General features: G+C 43.6%; 1 protein-coding gene across 1 annotated transcript in view; it reads left to right on the forward strand.

Moving 5' to 3' along the window:
- The first annotated feature begins 414 nt into the window (after positions 1 to 414).
- Positions 415 to 23834, forward strand: part of thsd7ab (thrombospondin, type I, domain containing 7Ab) — a 106822-nt gene continuing 83402 nt past the window's right edge. The window contains exon 1 of the mRNA XM_078287067.1: positions 415 to 562. Coding sequence (XP_078143193.1) covers positions 415 to 562 — 148 coding nt within the window. The remainder of the gene's footprint in view (positions 563 to 23834) is intronic.

The following is a 23834-nucleotide window of genomic DNA, read 5'->3' on the forward strand; positions in this document are numbered from 1 at the left end:
CTGTCACTGCTCCACAGCCAGAGGACAGAGGCGGCAACGGCAACAGTGGCGCCGGATACCATGGAGGAGGGAGACTGTATCATCCATCTGCAGCTCAATCCCTCTCACTGACAGCCTCCCTCTGGGACCATCCTGTGAAGTTGGGAGGAAAACAAAAAGGAGAATCCACTCTCTCTGTCCTTCGGAAGAGCAAGTACCGGACCTAAACTCCAGCAGGACTGATATCACACACACACACACACATGCACACACTCTCTCTCTCTCTTTTTCTCTCTCTCTCTCACACACACATACACACACACTCAAACTGAAGCACACTTCACTTCTCGTCGCCTTTTGGACCAGCGGTGATTTTTCGGCTGCCTTCGCCGACCTTCTGCACTGAGTGGATTTACTTTTATCCTGTGGTGGACCATGGGGCTGAGGTGGAGGGGCGCAGGGACCCTCCGAAAAAGGACAGAGGGAAGCTGGTACCTTTTGGTGACATTGCTGCTGTTCTGTGGTTTCTGGAAGGCTCGCACACAGACAGATGATGGGAAGTCTGTCTACTTCTGGGAAACAGGTACTGCTAAACCGTTTAATAGAAATGAAATGCGATCCGTTGGTTTACATGCAGAGCATTAGGGATGGTTGGTGTTGAATTTGTGTGTTGCTGTTGGTGCTATTTGACCTCTTACACTCAGAAGCGAGATCTAATTTAGAATATCATATGTGTGGTTTTACTTCATCGTTTGTAGAAAATGCTTATTGTGTTAGAGCTCGTCCGAGGTGTTATGCCTTGTTAGAAGAGCCTTTAAAACCAGCACATTCCAGCAGTATCTCTTCCATTTTTATTATGAAAATAAGAACAGGATCTTGGGATTTAAATGCAAAACAGCCGTATTTTCATGTTTAATTGACTCGCACAGGTCCAGAATTCTTGCAGATGACACACTTTGGTTGTCTGAGAAATTCATTGTTTGAGATATATACGACTCAACGCTGGTGAACTTCAAAGATACATGCACTTGAAAGATGACCCAGAAATCTACTGTAGAGCTGTCTCCTCATACCGATTGCATGTGACACATAGCACAACTATGATCCATTTATGAATGGATTACTTTCATCTCCCTGACTCTCAGGTGATGCACCGTAATTGAAATTTGCTGCTGTATGATACAGCATGCAGATGATTGATAGGCATTTGCCGCACAATAGTACTGGGTGAAGGAAATGGGGTGGAATCGCTTTGATGATACTGATATGTTCACAACATCAGCACTGAATAAGTGGGGATTGTGGTGGTTAAACTGCCTCCATGTGGTGAATGGGATTGATGGGTGGCTACAGTATTTCTGTTATGTGCTCTGTGCTGTACTGAATGTAACTATACTACCAGGGAAGGACCCATTTTGAGTCACTTCAGTCTCCTGTGATCCATGTTATTACTGTTGTCATTTGGGGGAGCCACCGGCAATAAGTCTACAACCCATTATGGGTCATGAGCAGTTTAAGGATCCAGGGTATAGAGGATCTTGCAATCAGCGCTGAACAGCTCCTGCAAGATTGCTATTGGGCATTGGGAAAATTAGAGTATGATTACTCTGCAGTCTTTTAAAAATGTTTTGAAAATCCTTCTTTAAGAGGTATTAATTTACTCTTTGCCCATCTCTCTCTCCACCTGCTATAATCCTCTATGAGACAGAAGAGGTCAGAAGGTTAAGGGCGTCCTCTCTCACACACAAACACACAACAACTCTATGTCTCAATACACCCATACAACCACTCTTCCCTCCCTAACCCAGACTCAAACCCCCACCTCACTTGTCCTGCCCCGCCTCGCCCAGTGCCAGTCCCTGGTCGACGTAACCACGTCTCTCCTGTGGCTCTGCATCTTTAAAGAGGATGTAGCTGAGTAAGGAGATTAAAGGAGCAGGGATTTAACAACCCAGGAAAGACAGCCCAGGGAGCAGACTTGAGAAAGAGAAAGGCAGAGTGAGCATTGCAGGCAGAGAGGGGGACTAACTTAACCTACATCTACCCTACTGTAGGTCATAGTGATTACGCCTCTCTCCCACACTACAGCACCTTTCTCCCACGCTATACACGCTATCTACCCAACTGGAAAGCTCTAGGCTCTGTGCTTTGAAATGTAATCCAGTGTTGGGAGTTTGTTCACTTCTTTTCAAATAAAAGGTAGCGCATTGATTTCAGCCCTGGAGTCTTCTTTTTCTCCGTGCCTCTTTGGTTTGACAATTGCCTGTAGAGTATTAAAATCACACAGGACAATTTAGTGCTTTGAATCCCAGTGCTTTTCATCAAAATGTGATTATGTTTGCACAAGATTTGCATACTTTCTCTTGCCAATCGAAGCTTGTTTAAAAAAAAAAAAAAAGTGATGATGTTTGTGCACATTTGCGGAGTGTGCAGTGGAGGGAATATTCTTGTGGCAAGCAATGCTCTGATGTTTTGCATATTGATGAGTCTAGCTGAAATACAGCCCCTGTCTTCAAAACTGTGGGGAATTGGGCCTGCATTGCTTTTATTGGCTTCTGTGAAAATATGATCTATCTATTTTGGAAGGTGAGACATTTCGGCAATGTTTTTTGCTTGGAGAATTCTATTCAAATGAGGCAGATAGAGACAACAGGCTCTGCCAGACGCTGGCAGTGATGTTTCTGAAGGTGGCAGTAAGGATAACTGGAGAAAAAAGGAGAATGATTACAGCCACCATGAGGACGATGCTGATGATGATGGTGATAATGGCTTGCCACAGTTTTCCGGGGCCTTTGAAAGATTGCAGGGAGTTTGTCTCCCTCTTAGACGCTATTTTCACACCATTTTTCCTCTTGTCTCTGCCTCTCAACTGTGCACTCCCTATGCACTTCTCTCTCTGCATCTCTATTGCTCTCTTTCTCTGCCTCGCACACAGGCATATTTTGCATTGCATTTTAAAATCCAGAGTTACTTCCAATCAATGGATGTAACAAATATTCCCGTTTCTCTAGAATATTCATGTATAATAGAGAAGTGCTGGGTGCATGCCTCTGTACGCCACACATACAGTACAGAGCATGCACACACACATACACACACCCACACACACACAGCAGGTGCAGTCTCTCCCATTCTGGTGCTGCGTGTGCTTCATTAGACTCTGTTGGTGGAGTGACAAGGTTGCCAGGTCTGAGCTGTCAGGACCTCACATGCCTGCCTGAGGACAAAGCAATTGCAAGCCGTAGTGTAGATGAGGGTATATGCAAGTATGTAGAATATACCCCAATTTCTTGGCATTTCTACACAATATAGGATGGTGTAACTGTGACCGTAGTATATACACTTTTGCTATTATACTGCAGCCATCTCAAAGCATTGCAGTTTGATTCCCCTTTAATATGTCTTGAGTCAGGTGTCAACAGGTGCCAAACCATTCATCAATCTGATTTGATATCCTGCTCTGATCACGGTTGCTCCTCCCCCGCCACCACCGGCCCCTAATCCACCATTGGGATCCAGATTATCCATCATTCAGATTAAGCAGGAGTGTCCCCTGGCCTCTGATCAGACCAATCCCATTTCGGCCGTCGACTCGTTTCATCAGGTCAACGCACACTGCTTAGCACGTGTTCCTCTGCCCTAGGCCTATTAGTCACCTGAGTCATGCACAGCCTATTCAGCTAATCGCTCCAAATTACTTTCCCGGCATCACTTAGACCGTCACTGTATTGGCCAGTAAGTAAACACAGACATATGTTCAGGTGTTTCCAGTTATTGGTGTGCGTACATGCATGTGTGTGTTTCTGTACATATATACACGCTCCAAAATGAACACCCAGCAAGCTCCATATGCTGGTAAAATTAGTCTTTGGCGGATAAATCTGTAAGCGTCATCTGCCACACTGGTTGGTATCTTTTTGAAACGATAACATTTGAATGCTTCGGTTATGTACAGTCTTTGGTTTTTGCGTGTTCACAAACTTTGTCCCTGCCGTGAGACAATCAAATGGAAGCAAAACAATGGTTCTGTATCAAACAGGTACCTAATTGGCTACCTCTTAATCTGAATCTACACTAAGCAGTAGCAATTTTGGCGAGCTCCCGTTGCTAGCTTCTGGCTGCTAACAAGCAGTCCAAACACAAAATATCTCCGAAAACACCATTTGTAGTCTCCACAGGGGAGGTGAGAGTAAATGGAAAATTTGCAAAGTACATAAATTAAAATTAGCTCTGCCACCTTTACGCACAAATCTCAGAACTATTTTTCTCTGCCGCAGAACAGACTGCGGTGGGGTGAAACCGCGTTATTGGCGCCATGATCTAGTTTTGCGGACGGTCAGGTCAGATCGTAAACAGTTGCACATGGAGCTGGGTAGAGTTTGGGAGAAGACTATCCACTGAGAGGAAATGGTGTGGTGCAGCTGCTTTCCGAGCTATGAATAGAAATACGTCGGTTGGTCACCATGTTTTCACAGACAGGCTTTTTTGGAGTTATTTTGACAAACCTGGTTTGGACTGCTTGTTAGCAGCAAGAGGCAACGGGAGCTCACCATTTGAACAGACACCTGACTCAGGAGCCAATATTGTCTTTGGGTCCAAGTATTACAGGTATGTAAGAGACAAATTATATATAGGTCAAAAAATGCAGAACTTATCCTGTTTCTCCGTTGCCTGGATGCTTAACTAGCCAAATTTTAGCAGAAACTTAACATTATTCTAATGTGACGAGTCACATCATCATGAATTGCAAACTTGATCCATTGTATAAGTGAGTGACCAAGTTTTGAATTAAAACTCTAAATCTGCTCTCTTTATTGAATGCATGCATCTGATTCTATACATGAAATAGCATTGAAAATGGATACAGTGACATGTCAATGAAAAATGTATGTAGTTCTTTTGGCAGGTAAAAATTATTCTTGGAGGTAATTTTTTTTAAAGTTTACTGGCCCATAGCCCACACATACACGTCTGTATGCAATGTATTTTTGCACTCCTTGTATGTGTACATTTATGCATGTGTGTGTGTGTGTGTAAGTGTGTGTGGCTTTGCGCATGTGCAAGCTGTGCATCTCTATCTAATGACCCGTCACTTCTCAGAAACAATGGAATCCCTATGGAGTAATAGTCCTATACGGTATCATACAATGAGTACCACTGCAGCCTTCAGCGCTCCGAACACGCTGCTGTGTGTCACCACATCCCGCTGATGTCACCTTTCAATGCGAGGGGACAGTGCGACTAGCACTGACAGGCCATTGTTAGCCGAATACATTCCTCCCTTCACAGTGGCACCAGCAGTGAAGGATGTCACCCTTGCTGAGGGTTGTTAGTGGCTCTCCCACAATCACCTGCTATTACAGCAGGCACATCGAACAGGCCATCCAGGAAATTGAGGGAGAGCGGGTGTGACGGGTTCACAAGTTCAGTACAGCAAGCCAAGGTCGTTACTGTGGCAAAATACCCTCAGCCAGAGTGATTGTTGCACCCTAACACAAGGCAAGTTGAGTTCAAAAGCAGAGCCTTGCGGTGGATAAACACTACAGTACAGTATAGATCTCTTGCAGTTCTCTTGTGCTAATTAAGCACAAAGTTGCTTCCCTAGCCTAATTTTCTTTCAAAGAACGACATGAAAACCTCTGAGAAAACTGAGAAAACTGAGATGGGATAGTTTTCCCTGATCATCTAAATTTGTCTGGAATGATTGGGGCTAAATGTTCCCACTTAAAGCTTCTGATAACATAGATTTCTTCATCTTCATACTTGGTAGATTTGTGTCTTCAACTAGCCCCAGCACTGACCTCCCTCAGCGTCCCGGGTTTAAATTAGATCCTAATTTCTCTGTGGGCCCTGGAAAGCCTTGACATAAATAGCGCTGCGCTAGTACCTACCTGTACTGTATCAGACTCACATCTTGAATTGAGCCAGAAACAAACACACGTCTGACTGAGTTAGCGAAGCTGTCTGGTGCAGTAGCAGTCGGAATGTGACTGGCATCATCCCGATTGAGAATATCCCTTGGAGATTCCTTCCTCATTTTAGTGAGTGCATTTGAATGTGACCCTTTGTGACCCTCATTAGCATAGCACCTGAGGGCAAACAACACCCTGGGAAGTAATTGGCCAGCCACTCTTTAAATTCCTTAGCAACAGGCAACAAATTTAGGCCATGCATATAAATGAAGGCAATTTCCATGGGAGTTTCATTTTTCATTAAGTACTATGCCAATGGGTTTTTCTTTTAAATCATTGTGCCAGTGTTTTTGTTTTCATTTTTAGTTTACTTGGAGCAAAAATGGAGGCTAATTGTGTCTGTTGTGTGTGACTGGCCCTATAAGCATCGGAAACTGAGCGCTCAGCAGCCTGTGGAGTCTTGCTCGGGAAAGGCAACAACAGCAATAGGCATGTGGTCTCAGCAACTTTCTGGCTGGTGCAGGAAGGAAGATATTTTTCAAAGTTGTTGTTTTTTTTTTTCCTCAGTGAAAAAGAATGAGTCTGGCTGACGCTCCAGTGGTCTGCGGTTCAGTGTCACACCAGCAAAAACGATATAGAGCTGGCAAACAACGTACCATGACATTGCACTCGATTTTAAATGCTCTTGCAGCACTATACGTCACATTTGACCCAGATTGATCTGTTCCGTGGCTTTGCAGATACGGCCCCTCCACTCTCCACTCCACTCCAGACTGCACTGTTTTGAAATAGCCAATCCATCCAGTGGAGAGAGATGCCAGAGAGATGCCAGAGTTTGTTTAATCTAAATGGCAGAGCTTACGCTAAGACCTGGCTATTACTGATATAGGAGGGATGGCAGGATTAGAGATTACACTTCATCCAAAAAACTTTATTTAGAGTGACATAAGAGGATTCCCACTCCCTTATTCTACCATATTCAAATGGCTCATAACATATTTAGATGGGGCACTATGTCATTGAGCTACACCACCGACATACTTTGTAGTTGGTCATGGCATGAGTAAGCAGATCAGTGATGGATTTATGTTATGTGGGGATGATTTTTTTTTTTTTTTCTGATTATCAGCCTCAACTTGATATCAAAGCCGCACGTACATGCCGCTTTAAAGGGATGAGTGTATGACTGACCCACTCTTGTTTGTTTTACTTCCAGGGAAAGTTGACTGAGCGTGCATGCTCTATTTCAGCAACACGGCAACAAGTGCCTTGCTCGAGGGCAACTCGAGGATAGTTGCTGCAGGAACGGAGAGCTTTTTTGATTCAGTTTCCCCATCCAGATTTCCCAAGGCAGTCCTGGGATTCGAACCGCCAACATTTCCTTCATTACGTCCCCTTTGCTTACTTTTCTTACTTAATCTTCTCAAGGGTCTCTTTTAAGATAAAGAGGGGGCTTATATTGTCCTGTTGTACAGAGGTTATACCCTTGCAGTGTGTCTTGACAAACAAGGACTTAAAATCTGTGCTCAGCCACAAGTCGAAACCCAAACAAAGCGTGTGCCCGCGTTGGGGAAACAAGCAATTTCGTGGTTGGGGGGAGTGGCATTCAAAACAGACTCTTGACTCCCATGAGAGGCAATAAGGCGGCTTCAGTGGGTTGAGAGGAATAGCGGTGCCATCGGAGAAAGCAGTGACATTTACTTCAGTGAAACAGTCTGCGCTGCTGTCTCCCCTGATGTTATTCTAATAAAGTCGTCGAGATGGAGGAGGCTCAGGAACAAGTATCCACCCGTCCATCCAGCAGCCCTGTCACTCATCCTTCATCTCTCCCACTGGCCGTCAATTGCTTCTGCTCAGTTGTTGGGAAATCGTGAGGGTCTTTTACATGGTCTTTTCTGAACATAACAAAAGCCGCTTGTTTTAGTTTGGGTGTTACTGTTGCTCCATTGTGCGGTGGGTAATCTTGAAATTGACATTTGTGTACATTGCATGCACTGAAAAGCTCTCACAACCATGCTTTGCTATGTTTATGATCCCAGATTAATTTACTATCATCAGATCATGTGATGAACTGTAAATACAAACTGGTGTAATCTATGGTCAGGGAGTCATATATTAAAGCTATTAAAGCTGGCTGATTATCATGAACACATTACATTAGAATAGTGAGCTACTGGCTGGCTGTTGGCTGGTCTGAATCTTATATAATAATATAATTGCTTTTATTATTGACAGTCTGCTGCAATACTGACCCCATATCTGAATGATTTTCTGCTTGTGTTTGGACCATAGTTCTTGGTGGTTGGCTTTTGTTGGTTGTGAAAACGATGCTTTAAGGGCAGTAATTCCTAGCAAGCATTCCTTCCCTAAACAACACTGACAGGACAGTGGCTTTAGGTAATTGTCTGTGACAGTGTTTGCCAATCCCTGATTTGACAGTGTTGGTCTGTGGAATAATGTTGACTTGTGCGTGTTTTACTTTGGTTTGAATTTTGTTTATTTGCACCGTAATAAAAATGCAGAAGTGATGTGATTAAAACACAATGATTAAAAACATAGAAAGAAGAGAAAATAGTAATGTGTGCAGGTGAGATAAAGACAAACACCAAGGGGCTTATGGAATTTCAAATTTGGGACTTCTTGCGTGTTCTGGGCTCTTGGCACAGTTAAAATAAAGCCAAAACCAATTTGTTGTTTTCACAATGTAACTTGGCATAGTGTGCCCTAGCCTTGCCATTTTCACTTTTAATCTTATCCATTACCATATCTATTACCCAGTGCCTCCCCAAGAGCTAACCTCCATAGTAGCAGGCAGCAGTTATTACTCACAGGGCAAACACAGACAGAGAGAGAGAGGAGACAGAGATTTTAAACTTATTTTAAAGATCAGTTGGTAATCAATCAATTGGTAATTGATATTTGATAATTGGTATTTATTTTGCTCCTATTTGTGCTTTAATGTTGCGATTGATACTGGAATAGCCTATAACTCCTTTTCAAGTCTAATGCCAAAAAATACTCTCTTGCTCTCTCTCACTTACTCTACTTAGACTCACAAAGAGAAAGAGAGAGTATTTTTGAAGGTGTCAAAAATACCTACAAAAGAATTTATGGTGAAAGAGCACACCGTTCAAAAACATCTACATAATAGGCCTGAAATACAATATATGATAGAGCGAGGAAGGGGGGGCGGGGGATTAATAGGAATAAAAAATCCATACAAAGGAATTTAGGGTGAGAGAGCATACTGCACCATACATAAACACTAACATCAACGTAATAAGCCTGAAATATATGATAGAGGGAGAGAGAGAGTGATAGAGCGGCTGGCTAATCACCAGTGACAATCCCCTGGATTAGAGGGAGGGCAGCAGATGGCCCCGGGCGGGGCAGGGCTGACCGTATATGGACATCCCACTGGGTTGATCAAGCTCACTAACTCCTCACGCCTACAGCAGACCAGCATGACGAGTGCATCGTACTTGGTGCTCTTTTGCTGCTCACTGCCCACCCGTCCATTCATGTGTCTGCTGGGACGGTTCTGCTTGGATGCTCTGCCTTCCCCTTCTCCTCTTCCTCGGTCATTTATCCGTCTACTCAGCCATACATGTTTCAAAAGCTGACAGCCTCGCCTCTCCTCTTCTCTGTCGGCCTCCGTCATCTCCACTTCTTTTTCTGTTGGCCTTTCCATCCACCCACCTATCCACCCACCCATCCTCCCACCCATCCATCCATCCATCCATCCATCCATCCATGCACCTATGTGCTTATCAATCCATCCATCCACCTATCCATCCTTTCATCCATTTGCAGATTGGAGTTATATGATACAAACAGTTCACAGGAGACTGAGCTGTTCTGGAGGAACAAATAATCTCATTGGTTGAGTTAAAGCTCAATGGGCGGAGCCAAAGAACCAAAGTTTTCCTGGATAAGGTCTGGTTAACGGTTTGACTGAAGCCCTGTGAAAATAGCAAGTGATTAGAGAGGGGGAAGCTAATATTATGAAGCCTAGCGCTTTTGCTGCTAACTGAAAAACTGCAGTCTAGCCAATTAGCTTGTTAGCCTAGCTGACCTTCCAAATTCAAACTAGCCATACTAGCCTATAGCTATCTAGCTATAGGCTAGTTAGCTAGCTGCTGACCTTCCAAGATCATAAATTAATTAAAAAAAAGAAGACATTGCCATTTATTTTTTTATTTATATTTTACTTCTTTGCTATTAAATTTTGCCATTACCTGACTTGCACTCCAGAAAAACTGACTCTTTAGCCCCGCCCACTGAGGTTTAATTCAACCAATGACATTATCTCTGCCTCCAGAGCAGCTCTGCATCTGAGAAATGTTTGCATAACTAAAACTCCAATCTGCCATCCAACTATCCATCCATCGATCTCTCAATCTATCCATCCATTTCTCCATTAGCTTTTTCCTCCCACTACCCAGGGTGCTGTGGGTGTTCGGCGTGGGCCTGCACTCATGGGTGTCACTTCACACTAGGTCTCTGGCAAACACTCTCCCACTTTAGTGCGGGTGCACACACAAACTCACACACACGCACACACACACACACACACACACACACACACACACACACAACAAATACACACATAAATCCCTGTAAGTTCACATTTGTAACCCATAGAGAGAAACTTGGCGTTTGCCCCTAACACGCTGTCGATATCCATGCAGCTTTTTATGCGTTTTAGCAGTTACAGTCAGGCGAGAGTATTCCTCAATGATCACACCTCCGGTTATATGTAGCTCAGTGCGAGCCTGTGACAGATTGAGGGAGAGGGTGTTTCTCATCCATTCTCATCTCTTGGCATCTCAGTGTCTCTCATCTCAGGTATTCAATGTTCCCACCTTGTCTGTGGTTTATTTATAAGTAAGTGAGAATAAATGACATATATAATGACACGTTTGAGTTGCCTGAGTCTAGGAATTCTACAACATTGCCTCTGTGAAATCATATTTATTTAAAGCTGCACTAGGCAAGATTTTTATGTATATAGACACCCATCTTATCAGCCTAAATTACAAAGTGGAGTTGCAACAGAAAACAGCATCCCATCCCACTAATTGAGATGCTGTAGATTTGCCCTATTTGGCCGAAATTCTGGTGTTGGATCGATCGATTCTAGATCGATCTATCTATCTATCTATCTATCTATCTATCTATCTATCTATCTATCTATCTATCTAATAATGTATACGTCACATATTTCAATTCATATGTTTGTAGAGGGGTATGCAGTCTCGTCTGCTACCATAGTATGTGTTGCAATGTCTCTTTGGACTGTATATGAGTTTCCCATGTGTCAGTACGTACTGTGAAACTGTAATCCATCAATATGTCACCTCACCAGTGCGAGCAAGACAAATTCCTGTACATTTATTGAACTTTGAGATATTCTGATACTGATTAAGGGCAATTAAATAATTATTATTGGCATCCATAGTCATGCATTTTGAAAATCAAGTCTCTTTTACAGACTAACATGATGTGGGCCCTTTATAATTCCTATAATTTGTACCCGTGTTTTTCCACCCTTGCGTCTTGTGCTCAAAATGGAGCGCAACCGGAAAATATGCAAATTACCTGTTGTCATTTCAGGATTAGGCGGGCCGCACTCGATTGCAAGTGCACACAATTATATCCAAAACAAGCGGCACACTACAGGCGCACTGTAAAGACCAGATAAGGACTGATTCAGCGTTGATCTGTCCTTTTGTGTTGTCGCAGCACACGCCCCTAAGAGGACTCATTAAGGAACAAGCAGTCAGACAACCCCGGCTACAGTAATTCATCATGGCACGTGTGACCTCTCTCCTCGGTGCCACTGGCTGTTCTCACTGCGCCCTTCTTCATCCTCCACAGACACACAGAATGTGCTAGATACTTTAACCCTGCAGCAACACTTATTTGGGAGTAAAATGTCCCATTGCTGTGTGTACAGCCAGTCATTTTCCTGGTAGTTATGTCTTTTCTTTTTTTACGTTTCCCCTTTTCTTTGAGCTGCTTCTCTCCCTTTCTCTTCTTCCTCCCCATTTTTTTTTTTTATTGCAGTATTTTCGGCGTTTCTCATTAATAAGTAATTGCTAATGCCATCTGGTGAATGGGATAACAATAGGCAATACATTCGGCAACTGTTTTCTTTCCTCCACATCAGAGATGACTCATAGCTAGAGGCCAACCAGTCATTGCTTTGATGGCGTCATTGCATGTCACTCGAGACATGTGTGATAAAATGTGGCATGACTTTATTTTTGCCCATGATGTTACTGCAAGCATATATATCAGGAGCATCCCTTAGGTACAAGAGTTCTGCTGCATGCTACTTTCATGTATGTATAATTTTTGCATTCACACTCTTCTCATTTCTCATCATTAAATTTGCCATTTATCACAAATTTCTGACTTTATTTCAAAATTAAACTTATAAACTATCAATAGATAATTGCTCACAACAGAATATATTTTGTTACTGTGTTTTTGGTTGCCTAGAGGAGGAGCTAGCTTACTTTGAAACATAAATTTCTTTGACAAATAACAGATGTGTGCAGCTTAACAAAGCTAATCTGGAAACTCCACAGCAGAAAATCTTTGCTATCAGAGAAAAAATGGCACAGGCTGAAAGATATTGAAGGGGCTTAAAGCATTTGAACCACACCTAATTGCAAGATAATGCTGCTGAAAATGTCATCCGTCATCTCCATGTTTATATTCTCACACTGCATTTTTCTGAAAGGGCTATTATTGAAAACCCAGCGGTCACACAGAGGAAGGGAAGAAATAGGGTCGCTTCCTCCTGGAGGCAGTGAAATATTGCTAGTGTGCTGCAGGCATTCACCCATTGGGGGGCATACTCTCATACCAAGGATGAGAAATAGATAATGCTAAGTTTTGTGGAATTACTGTCATGTCAGAGGTTTATGGAGGGCACGCTGCTGTGTGCTTCAAACTTTCTTCTTAAATGAAAAATCCACCCTCGGATTCACTCACACTGTTAGATATCATCAGTCGGTGATGTTCAATGCATTTCAGGAGTTATTTTGTGATTGAGTGTTGTAATTTACTTTTTTGGTGTACCCACTTTCCCTCAACCTGCCTCGTCTACTTCTACTGCAGTTTGTGATTTCCTACGTTTCGCAGAATGACTTTCAACATCCCCCAGAGAGCGGGTTTCTCTGTGCTGTGTATGTGTAGGTGGAAAGAACGATAGCAATAACAGAGCGAGAAGTTTTCCAGTCGAGAAAAAGCAAGAGTTGCGGCCCTTACTCACAACACAACATGTCTTGTGGCTGTATTGTATTCTGGTCTATTGAGGCTACTGTGGGTGGAGAAATTGGTCTCTCTGCTTCTGCCATGATGGATTTCTCCCTGTGTGATTGTTGAACGTCTCTTGGTGCGAAATGGTGAGTCTATAAAGAAGCCCTCGCTCTTTGATTCTGAGGGACTGACACCAAAACCTGACGTTTACCGCTGGTATTTTAGATCGCTGAACATTTTCCTGCTATCAAACTCCATTGTAGCTGCTGGAAATATCTTGACGTGAGTTATGTTGTCTACCCTTGACAAGAATAAGAAAATACCACCACCAAACAACGAAAATTGTCCAGGAATGCAATTTGCATCGCCAAGCTTTTTAACAGCGTGAAAGTGTTTTAGGTTGGATTTTCTCTTTAAACTGCAGCGAGGAAGAAAGAAAGAAAAACTCCCAGCAGTGATTGGGTAATAAAGAGTCGTAAGGATAAACATTCCCTGTGGGACTATTACAGTTTATATCTTATCTCTCTGGTGTATTGGCCGTAGCCGCTGTCTCTTAGCCAGGTTGATTTCAATGAACACCGGCTTGCTCGCTATTTATTGGACCATACATCATGCGTTTATCAGGCTACTGTCTTGCTACTGAGCGGGCTGAAATAAGAATAAAGAAATAACACAGCCCACATCCCCCTGTACCTGGACCCTCGGCTCTCTGGTGTGTCATTAGAAGTTCTCGTCAACCGTCAGCAGCTGTGGAGCGAACTGGCAAATCCAGTCCTCCCTCCTGCTCTTGGTGGCAGCTGGGCAAACCAGTTTCAATGAATATTGCGTGTGTGTGTGTGTGTGTGTGTGTGTGTGTGTGTGTTTCCCTGAAAGCACGACCGACGGTATTATATAGCTGTCACAGCTGTCAGTCAAGCCACCACCACCGCCACCCCACCCCCCCCACACACACCCCGTCCGTGGGCTGCTGACAGCTGTAGCCATGGCAACAGAGATAATATGATGACTGTGTTTATGTCAAAGCCTCTGCCCCGCTACCTGTGACCGCACCTGCCTGACACGCTTGACATCTATTTATTAGAAATTTGTTAAACTGTCGTGCAGTTAATTATGCGGTTGTTTAGAAGTCAGCTTTTATCAAAATCGATTTCTAGAAGTTGTGTGAGAGCAATGAGCAATTTTCAGTTGAAATCTTTTTTCTTCATTGTTTGTTTTGTTGCAATTGTTGCAGCAGAGACGAGATCGGGTTTACATAGTGTATACTGCCAGGGCAGGAATTATACCACGGCCAAACAGCCAGTGCCGTGGACGCCCCGGAGCGTGGCCGTAATGCCCCTTCTAAAATTAACTATCCACACGGCCAGTTTGGCATGCCCTGTTTGAACTGGCCGTTGTTGTTGTGCCCTTAAAAGAAAGTTGCGAACTTCCTCATTTAAAACTACATGCGACGCAGCAAATAAACAAACTCACGTTTCCCAGAGTCTCCGTCATCACGCTGGACATCAACAGTAGCGCGAGATTTCTCCCACTCCCGCAAATATATGTGTAACGTTAACGTAAACATTAACAGCTAATTATTAATTAAACTGAGAGGGAGAGAGAGACGCCATCGCTAACTGCTAAGCTTATTGCTAACTGCTAAGCTAAGTAACTAGCAGATCTGAAAAGCGTGTAAACAACTGTGGGATTAGCGAGAAAGTCGCTAAAAGAAGGAGAGAGCTATGAGTGCTTGAGCAGAACTAGTGTAAGTTTAAATGTACAGCGGGTAATTAGCCGCTATAATGAAGAATATAGCAAAATTAACCGGGTTGAGAGCAGCAAAATTGCTGTAGCAGTAGCCTGCATATGAGGCGTTTAGGGGACATCTGTAAATAACCTGGGTTACACTTACGTTATCGTGTGTTACTGGACATGTAACTAACTTTGCAGTCTGAGCCATCTTACATATGTGCTGTATCACACTGCAGCACTTAATTTTTCTATTAGGATATTTATTTTGTTGAGGAAAAAGGACTGAAAAAAGGATTTTAATAACCATTGGTTTTGGCCTTGGTGCCCTACATTTTGGCGATGCCCCAATAAATTTGTATTTATCAAAGGCCAAAGTGGCCTTGCCCTAAAAATGACTTCATTCCAGGCCTGTACTGCAGTGTGGTGCATCTTGCATTGAGTTGTTGGTGAGTTTCTGTGTATGTGTTTGTGCCTGAACATCAGTGCCTGCACCATGCCATTAAGTGTGGGTATATGCGTGCAGATGTGAAAGTGAGTTTCCCACTGAATAGCTGTGGTTAAGGAGCTGCTAGCCATAAAAGAATTTCACCAGTATGGGTTTCAATGGAGAGTTTTAGTGTCCCATGATGCTCTAATTGATGTATCAGAGGCTTTTCCGCCCTGCCAAGAACAAAATTGTGGGGGAAACACTTGTGTGTGTGTGTGTGTCTGTGTTTGTGTGTGTGAAATGTAGGTCAGTCCTCTTGTTGTAGCCCGCTGGTGAACCCTCCAGTCAGACTGCGGACAATCTGAGCTGGCATGTGTGCGCTCGTACATGTGCACGTCTTATATGCGGACCCACCCTTCCATCGATCTCCTAGATCTACTTTTTTTTATTTTCCAGTACCCACCTCCATAAAAAAAAAGACCTGAGCCCACCGATAACACATCTAAATCAGTGTAAGAAGAGCCAGCGTGGGAGCCGTATAAGCCCCACCGGCAGCAATGGGTCAGCACTCTCCGCCTATTGCACACTATTTAAGAGCGGCTCGTTTCTGATGAAATCTTCCCTTAGTCCACTGTTAATTTACAGAGGATTAATATCATTAAAGCCTGCTCGGCCATGCACAGGGCCTCTCTGACTGACTTGACTGTCGGGTCCCCAGTGTGGAATATGTAGCCTAAAGACCCTGCAGCATTTGCTATTTACGTGATTAGAGACTGGAGATGAGGGGGGGTGGAGAGAGAGAGAGAGAAAGAGAGAGAGAGAGAGAGGGGTGGGGGTTGGTGTGATCCAAGGATAAATTAAATGGAAAGAAAGAGTGGGAAAGAGAGGGGAGATTATTTCTCTCTCTCTGTTTTTCTCAAGATTGTCTAATACTTATCACAGATGTAGCTATTCAAGTCCAGCTCTGTTTTTTACTGCTGAACTGCTGCTGCACTTTGGCTCCATATGAAAAACTGTCCAACATTTCCTCTCTTTTTGTGTCATTGGATATTGCAAAGAATGGTCTGGTATCTAGTTTGAGTCCTAATTTGGTTCTACTGCACAGCTGAAGAAAGAATTGTCAGCAGTACTAATAGAGGAAGATACAGGATAGATGCATAAATGACGACTTCTACTGTATATATTAATGCAGGATAGATGCCACTATAAAAGCTCATAGTGCAATTTAGTGAAACAAACTCATCTTTAAACATTAACTCAATGGATATGGATGGATTTGTCAGTTTCAACTTACAGTTGCTAGTTATAAGCTTCACAATTTACAATCATGTTCATGAGTTCATGACTAAAATTATGAGATCAACTTACCAAGCGTTAACTAAACTGATCATATATTCAGTTGAATAAGAAACATTGTTTATTGGCAGACTTCCCAGCATGCATTGCATTTGAGTTAACTCTCCAGAAACCCTTCCTTCTTGTTGTTTGGATACAATTACAGGATAGAGACTTCTTATGTGCAAATGTTTGGTGGATGATTGGTCTATGTCTGATAAAAATGAAAATAATAATAACCATGATAAAAAATACCTGCTGTACTCACCTGATTAAAAACCTAACCTAAGCCAATATGATTAGACATTTTCTGAGTAAAGTTATTAAGTCTCAAGTTTATTCAGTGAGTTTAACCACATTAGATAGATCTTGACCTCACTATTCACTACTATTTCAGTCAACCTGGAATTTAAAGGCAGCAAAGAAACGTATGCTTTGAAGTTCAAGTGCCTTGACATTTTTATAGTGCAGGATGAACGCATCAAGAGGAACTTGTACAATGGCTACCACTCTATGAAATATTTTTATTCTTGTTCTGTCTGTATTGTTCCGCTGTCTGTGCTGCCGCTGGCGTGGCCGGGCCTGTCCTTGTAAAAGAGATCCTTGATCTCAACAGGACTACCCTGGATAAGAAAAAGCAAAATAAAGAATAAAATACAAAGAACGAGAGAGGAAGGGAAGAGATAGAAGTGAAGTCCTGCTGTAAGGCGAAAGAGAAAGCGAAAGGGAAAAAATCCTGTCTTGCAATGTTTTTGAGAGTGGTTACCAATGGTTACGAGGGACGTACTGCCATGTTGGAAGAGTAACAACAAAAGCAGAGAGAGTGTAGCATTATCACCTCTCCCTCCCTGATCCCTCCTCACCTTTATGGTATTATTTGAACTCCCTAATTAGGTATTTATTGGGTTTTCTCATGTCGTCCACCAACATAACCATTGGTAACCACAGATAATCACTGTTCAAACATCCCGTAACAGGCTTGTTTTGACAATAGGAGAAACTGAAAATGTAACAGGAAGATGAGGGCAATAACAGGGAGGAAGATTTGAGGGAGACAGGGACAGGCTAGACGAGCCATTGCTGGTGCCATCCGTTCCCCTCAACTGCACGGCCATCTCTGTAAAAAGGAATAGGCTATCATCAAACGGCTTTAGTGTACTGCATGGAAATCGACAGTATTAACCTTTTGGGGTGCTTGACACTATAATGCTCTCTTGTCAGAGTGGATTGCGAATGCCTCTCACGTATGGTCTGACCCCACTGGGATACTTTTATTTATAAAGAGAAAGCGGAAGAAAGGCAGAGGGATATGAGAGGGAGAGAGAGAGAAAGAGAGAGAAATGAGAGTTGGAGAGAAAGCAGGATGAAACAGAAAGCAAAAGCCTAAGAGAATTGAGATGATGGAATGGGTGTGAAAGAGGAAGAGAGCAGCAGAGACAACAGAGACCCACTGTGAAAATGAATGCAGCCCCTTAGGATGGAGCAGCATACTCAAGGGAGAGAAATAATAAGACTTCCCTTGGTGTACTCTGCTGCCAAATGCTATGATTGATCAAGTCAGTGCTCCTCTCTTTATTACCGCTGATCATATATTGCCAGCAGCAGGATCTTCCTACACGGCTTTAAGGATGAGAAGGAAGAACACTCTTCAATTTCATCTGACATTTATTTCCATCTGTCAAGTTCAATTTATCCTCAACTATTGCCAGTATACCCTGATATGTCTGTCAAAGTCTACTTGTCAAAAGAACTGGTGACTTTAAAGCTGCCACCATCAAACATCTTTCAAAGACACCATGTTGGCCTTTGAGGGCATACTGTTTGATACCAGTCAAGTTTGATCGTTTTCTGTCAATACAGTCTGGGATCTAAAATCTAGAATTTATTTCCACAGTCAATATCAAGCTGAGTAAAAAAAGCAGCAACCTAAAAATATGGGCAATAATGGCTCAAACCCCACAAGCACCGTTTTCCTCTTATCTTTCCAAGAAAATAGCTTTACTTTATGTTCTTCAAATCCTATCAAAGGCTCACACCACCCAATCATTTCCTCAAATTTCTTCTATCTCATTGCTGAGTATGGGGGGGAGGTATGAGAGAGCAGTGTTTGATTCCCAGAAAAATGTGGTCCTAAAGATGATGGTCCAGGGCATCTATTGAGTTGCTTTGATCCTGCACCCAGTGGGCTGCCTTTGAAAGTGACTCTTTGGAAAAAAAAAAGGTTATGCCAAGGGTCTTGAGACTCGCAACTACAAAATACAACTCTACCGAGGAATTGTTAGGGGCGTTTGGCCAACTCCGGACACCCTCGGCCAAATCCGACAGACACACTCTTTGATATGAAATTCAATTTTTAGCTTCTTGAATATGTATGATTTCGTGTCACTGGCATTTCATCAGAAAATTTCAAACTAGAATTCTCCAACTTGCTGTTATACCAATCCCTATCACTTAAAAGTGAGAATTTGTGAGATTTAAGTGGAATTGATGTCATGATCCTTCAGACATACCCACAGGATTTGGAATCAAGTCTCTGTCTCCGTTAGGTTCAAAGTTATGGCTAAAAAAATGAGAATTGTCTAATTCCAGATCCAGATCACCACCAAAATCGAATCAATCGTTCCTTGGCTCAAGGTCTATCTGTCCACCAAATTTCATGGAAATGTCTTCACACGTGTTTCAGATATACTGCTGACAGACAGATAAACTAACAGGTGAAAACATAACCTTCTTGGCGAAGGTAAAAATTTGCGCTAAAAGAGCGGAAACTATATCAAAGGCTTTCTTTGCTGCTGTGGGTTCTAATTAATTGTTTCAGCTTCTGTTTTGTTTCTCAAATGAGCAGCATTGGACTGATTTGTTATTGCTGAACCATTTCATTAGCGCCAAGTTCTTACAGATAATAAAAATCACTAATTGTGCAATCAGTGCAAAAATATGTGGCAGTTGAAGTAGCTATTCATTTTTAGGTAGCAACTGCATAGCATCTAACACATGAATGAGGCACATCTGGTCTGCAGCATCATTAACCCACATTTATTCCCAAACTGCACACACAGTTGTCACAGCGAATGCCCTCCGTGGGCTACATGTACAGGCACACAGACACAAACAAACAAATCCAAAACACCCAGTCCCTCCCAATGCCGTCAGCACTCGGAGATGCTACACTCATTCAGATTTGCCAACTCCTTTGCTCCCCTCCTCGCTCTTGAACAGATGGGACCACGAGTTAGCATGTAGAGGGAGAGCTGGGTCTGCCTGTTATGGGCACCGCTGCCATACCCATGCTGCCTCTCTGTCTCTCTCTCTGTCTCCCCCCCTCTCTCTCTCTCTCTCTCCCCCTGTTGTGGTTCATGTCACACCAGCTTGCCCACCTGGCAGTACTCCCACACCCCTCTCTGCCCTCCTGTCCCACTCTCCGGCGATTACCACTCTAATCCATATTTAATGGATTCAGCACACTCTCTCCTCCCGTCCCGATGGCCGTGCCTGATTAAACCTTAGACTGTGTTACGATCCAGATGTTATGACTGGATCGCGGAATAGGCAAAGGTGTCTGCGTCGGATGAGTCGAAGCCCAGGCTTTTCCAGTTTGAGTCGAGAGAATCGATTGCCCCCCCGGGCAGCTTGTTCAATCACAGTTACAGAAAACCTATTATCTCGTATGTGTTTAGTCCGATTGTGTTGTCTCCACTTACATGGACTCTGAAGAAACTATTTGATGGCTCTGTTGTCACTGAACGGAGAAATGATGACAGCAGGGAGGAGGAAGAAGAGATTTGTGTGTTTATTGATGATGATGGCGTGTCAAGCTGCAGATGCAGAGCAGATCCATGTATTCCCCTTGATTGTTTCCGCTACATTTTGATCCATGTAAAGGAAGGAAATATCAGAGGCTCACACAGACCAACTCATCATCTGGATAGATGTTGGAAGGGTGTGTGTGTGAGTGTGACCATGAGAGACAAAATGTGTGTAAGTGTTTGAGTGAGAGCATATGCTCTCTCCTCTCGTTTGTGCATATGTCTGTGTGTGTGCCCACACGGGTGTGTATGTGCGTGAGCTTCCGTGAGAGACAGAATGTGTGTGTACGTGTAAGTGTGTGAGAGAGAGCGTATACTCAGAACCCCCATCTCCCCTCTCTCCTCTTGTGTGTATGTTTGTGCATATGTGGGTGTGCGAGTGTGTGTGTGTGTGTGCATGTGTGTGTGTGTGTGTGTGTGTGTGTGTGTGTGTGTGCATGTGTGTGAGAGCGTGTGCTCAGAGCCACCACCTCCTCTCTCTCCTCTTGTGTGTATGTTTGTGCATATGTGGGTGTGCGTGTGTGTGCGTGAATGCGCGTGTGTGTGTGTGTGTGTGTGTGTGTGTGCGAGAGCGTGCGCTCAGAGCCACCACCTCCTCTCTCTCTCCTCTCATGTTTACCTGGATCAGCGCAGCAGTGAAATCAAAGGGCAGAAACACAGAGGTGTGTGTTCATTCATCTCAGCGCCTTCAGATGGAGGGTGGCAGTTTTTATTGCTCCCACCCCCTGCTGCGATCACAGCGCTGAGTGTGTGTGTGTGTGTGGCGTGTGGCGTGCGCGCGTGTGTGTGTGCTCTCCCTCACCTTAGACCTCCCGCACCACACGATCTGTCTGGCAGTGATATTCCACCTGCAGCTCAGTACGAGTAATCCATTAGCTCCTCTTGCACAGCAGCACGCAGGAATAGATTTAATATCTTGTTGCAGTTCCTTGAAAGCTTTGTTCTTTTTGCCTGCTAATGTGTGGAGGAAACTGAGGCAGTGGGTGGCTCAATTATACATAATGATATTCCTTATGATGTCACTTCTTATTAACTCTCTGACTGAGAGGACAGGGTGTAAGGAAGATCAGATGAGCGCTACATGATGAAACACATGTATTGTACAGGTATGGCAATTCCCAGAGCGAGCCTGTAATGTATACTAGGGGTAGATGGAGCGATGCCTTCAAAGAAATGGGGGCATCTGTTGGAGGCGAGCCATCCAACTCAATGTCTTGTCCCATTCTTCCAAATTCACCCATTCTCCTCTTCCCCCCCAAGCTTCACTCTGCCCATAAACCCGACTTTGCTTGTAATACACATAGAAATCGCAGCACCTGGAGAGGTAATCGTTGAATCACTCAGTATTGATCAGCAATCCCGATATAAATTAATTAAACTTACTTCTTGTCCCTTTAATAGCCCAGCAGGCTAGGGAAAGTGTCTTCTCTCACTTACTGTAAACATTAGTAATAGGAATGCAGAGTCACAGCCAATCCATTCTGCCCTAGCTTACAGTAAGCATATGTGTCCATGCACACGGCTGTAGCTGCCATATGGAGCTGATGGCAAGCTTCCCCACCACTCATGCAGTTGAGTAGCTCCAATGGCACACTAAACCCGCCGCTGTGTAACTGCACATTGGCACCTCATGTTGTTGTACGGAGATTTATGCTCCTGCTGAAGTGTACAAACAGGCGTTCGTTGTTATTGACTTGCCCTCTGGTCAGTCCGTTTCCTGGAATAAATGATGTCTTCGGGGAGCTTTTTAGGAGATCTCCTCTTTAAAGGAATATGATAATTCATGGTGCATTACAAGCCACAGGCTGATTTTTTTTTTTTTAAAAAGGTTGTACATTTATACAGTTTATTATTAATTATTGACATTGATCTTTCACAGTGGACCCACAAGATGATGCTCGGTAAATTCACAGAGGGTAAGGTTTTATGCTGTAAAAACTGCATTTTTATGAAAGCATTTTTAGGGCGTTATCATTGTTCTTGGTTTTGAAATCCTACACATGATATTGGAATATGTCTCGACACCTTGACAAATTCACAGCTACTGACACTAAATAAATAAAAAATCAAAATAGTGGCCATAACAACCAACGTCCTTCAGAAAATCGAATGGGAGACCTTTACACCAAAGAGAGGCGAGAAATGTCCGGAGCAATGTCCGTCCCATGACCGCCATCAATATCCTAGCAACCGTTTCCCAGGGGCTCTATAATCTCCCCCATCTGGCCAATTAACAAGATGGGGGGGGGGGTGGTGGTGGGGATGGGGGGGGGGGGGGGGGGGGGTAGTCAGAGGACCAGAGAGTGGGATCTGGGCTTAGTACACCGGATGGAAAGGCTTGAGACTGGGATCACAGCTTCCTCACTTCCACTCGACACCCAGGCTATTTCTGTGGCGCCCAGGTGGCATCTTTCTCTCCCTGTTCATTTCTGCCTCGTGATTTGATTAGGTGCAACGCCACTTGTCAGTCCAATGTCGTGTGGAACGGATAGCCACTGAGCTCTGGCCACCTGCCTCGCATTAAGCTGTTTCAGTCTTAGTGGCTGTGCTTTGATAGAAAAGCAGAAATAGCCCGCCAGCAAGGTTAACTCCTATATACGCCTGCAGTGTAGCGAGCAAGGGCATAGCTTGAATCTCTCCAACTGAACTGAATTGAAGTGAATTGAGAGAAGGCTTCCTGCTGAAAAGTTTATGTTCACAGTGGGAAGGTTGGATTCGCCTTCATCTGGCAGAATCGTTCGGGTATGTGTTGGATCAAGTTCACCCCCGTCCCGGAGAAGACCTTCATCTGCTGGAACAATTTGACAGTTATTCACCACTTCTGTGAAAGGCAGACAATAACGTCAATGCTCTATACCCTGTGCTTCTTTTATCTCGCAGAGATGCCATGGTGGGAGTACCGTTCCTATTCCCTGGCACATACGATGCATGCGGCAACTCCCATGAATTATTCAAAGGTTTTGTTCTTAGTTAGAGTTGACATTGAGCTGGTTTGTGTGTCATTTTCTGTACCTATGGGATCCCCCACAGAGAGTGCTGTACTGTGTACTGTAAGGCAGAGATAGAGTGACTTGCAAAACAACAACTTATATATGCAAATGATCACCAGAACATGGGTTGGTGTAGGCCATGTAAATACACATGTATAGTGACTCATGTGCAGTGCGTGCATCAGAAAACAATTCATTTCACTTAATCAAAAGAGACAGATTGACTGACACTTAGGTGTATGCCCGAGCCTCGGTGGTGTTTATATGCTCACACCTCCACATGCGTAGGCATCGTCACAAATTAGCAGAAGCGAGAGCCTTGTGTCCTATGGGAGAGGCAGCTGTCAGTCTTTAGATCTATTCTTGGCGCTGGGAGTCATCA

This window comes from Centroberyx gerrardi, chromosome 12 (assembly GCF_048128805.1).
Source record: "Centroberyx gerrardi isolate f3 chromosome 12, fCenGer3.hap1.cur.20231027, whole genome shotgun sequence".
Classification (NCBI taxonomy): domain Eukaryota; kingdom Metazoa; phylum Chordata; class Actinopteri; order Beryciformes; family Berycidae; genus Centroberyx; species Centroberyx gerrardi.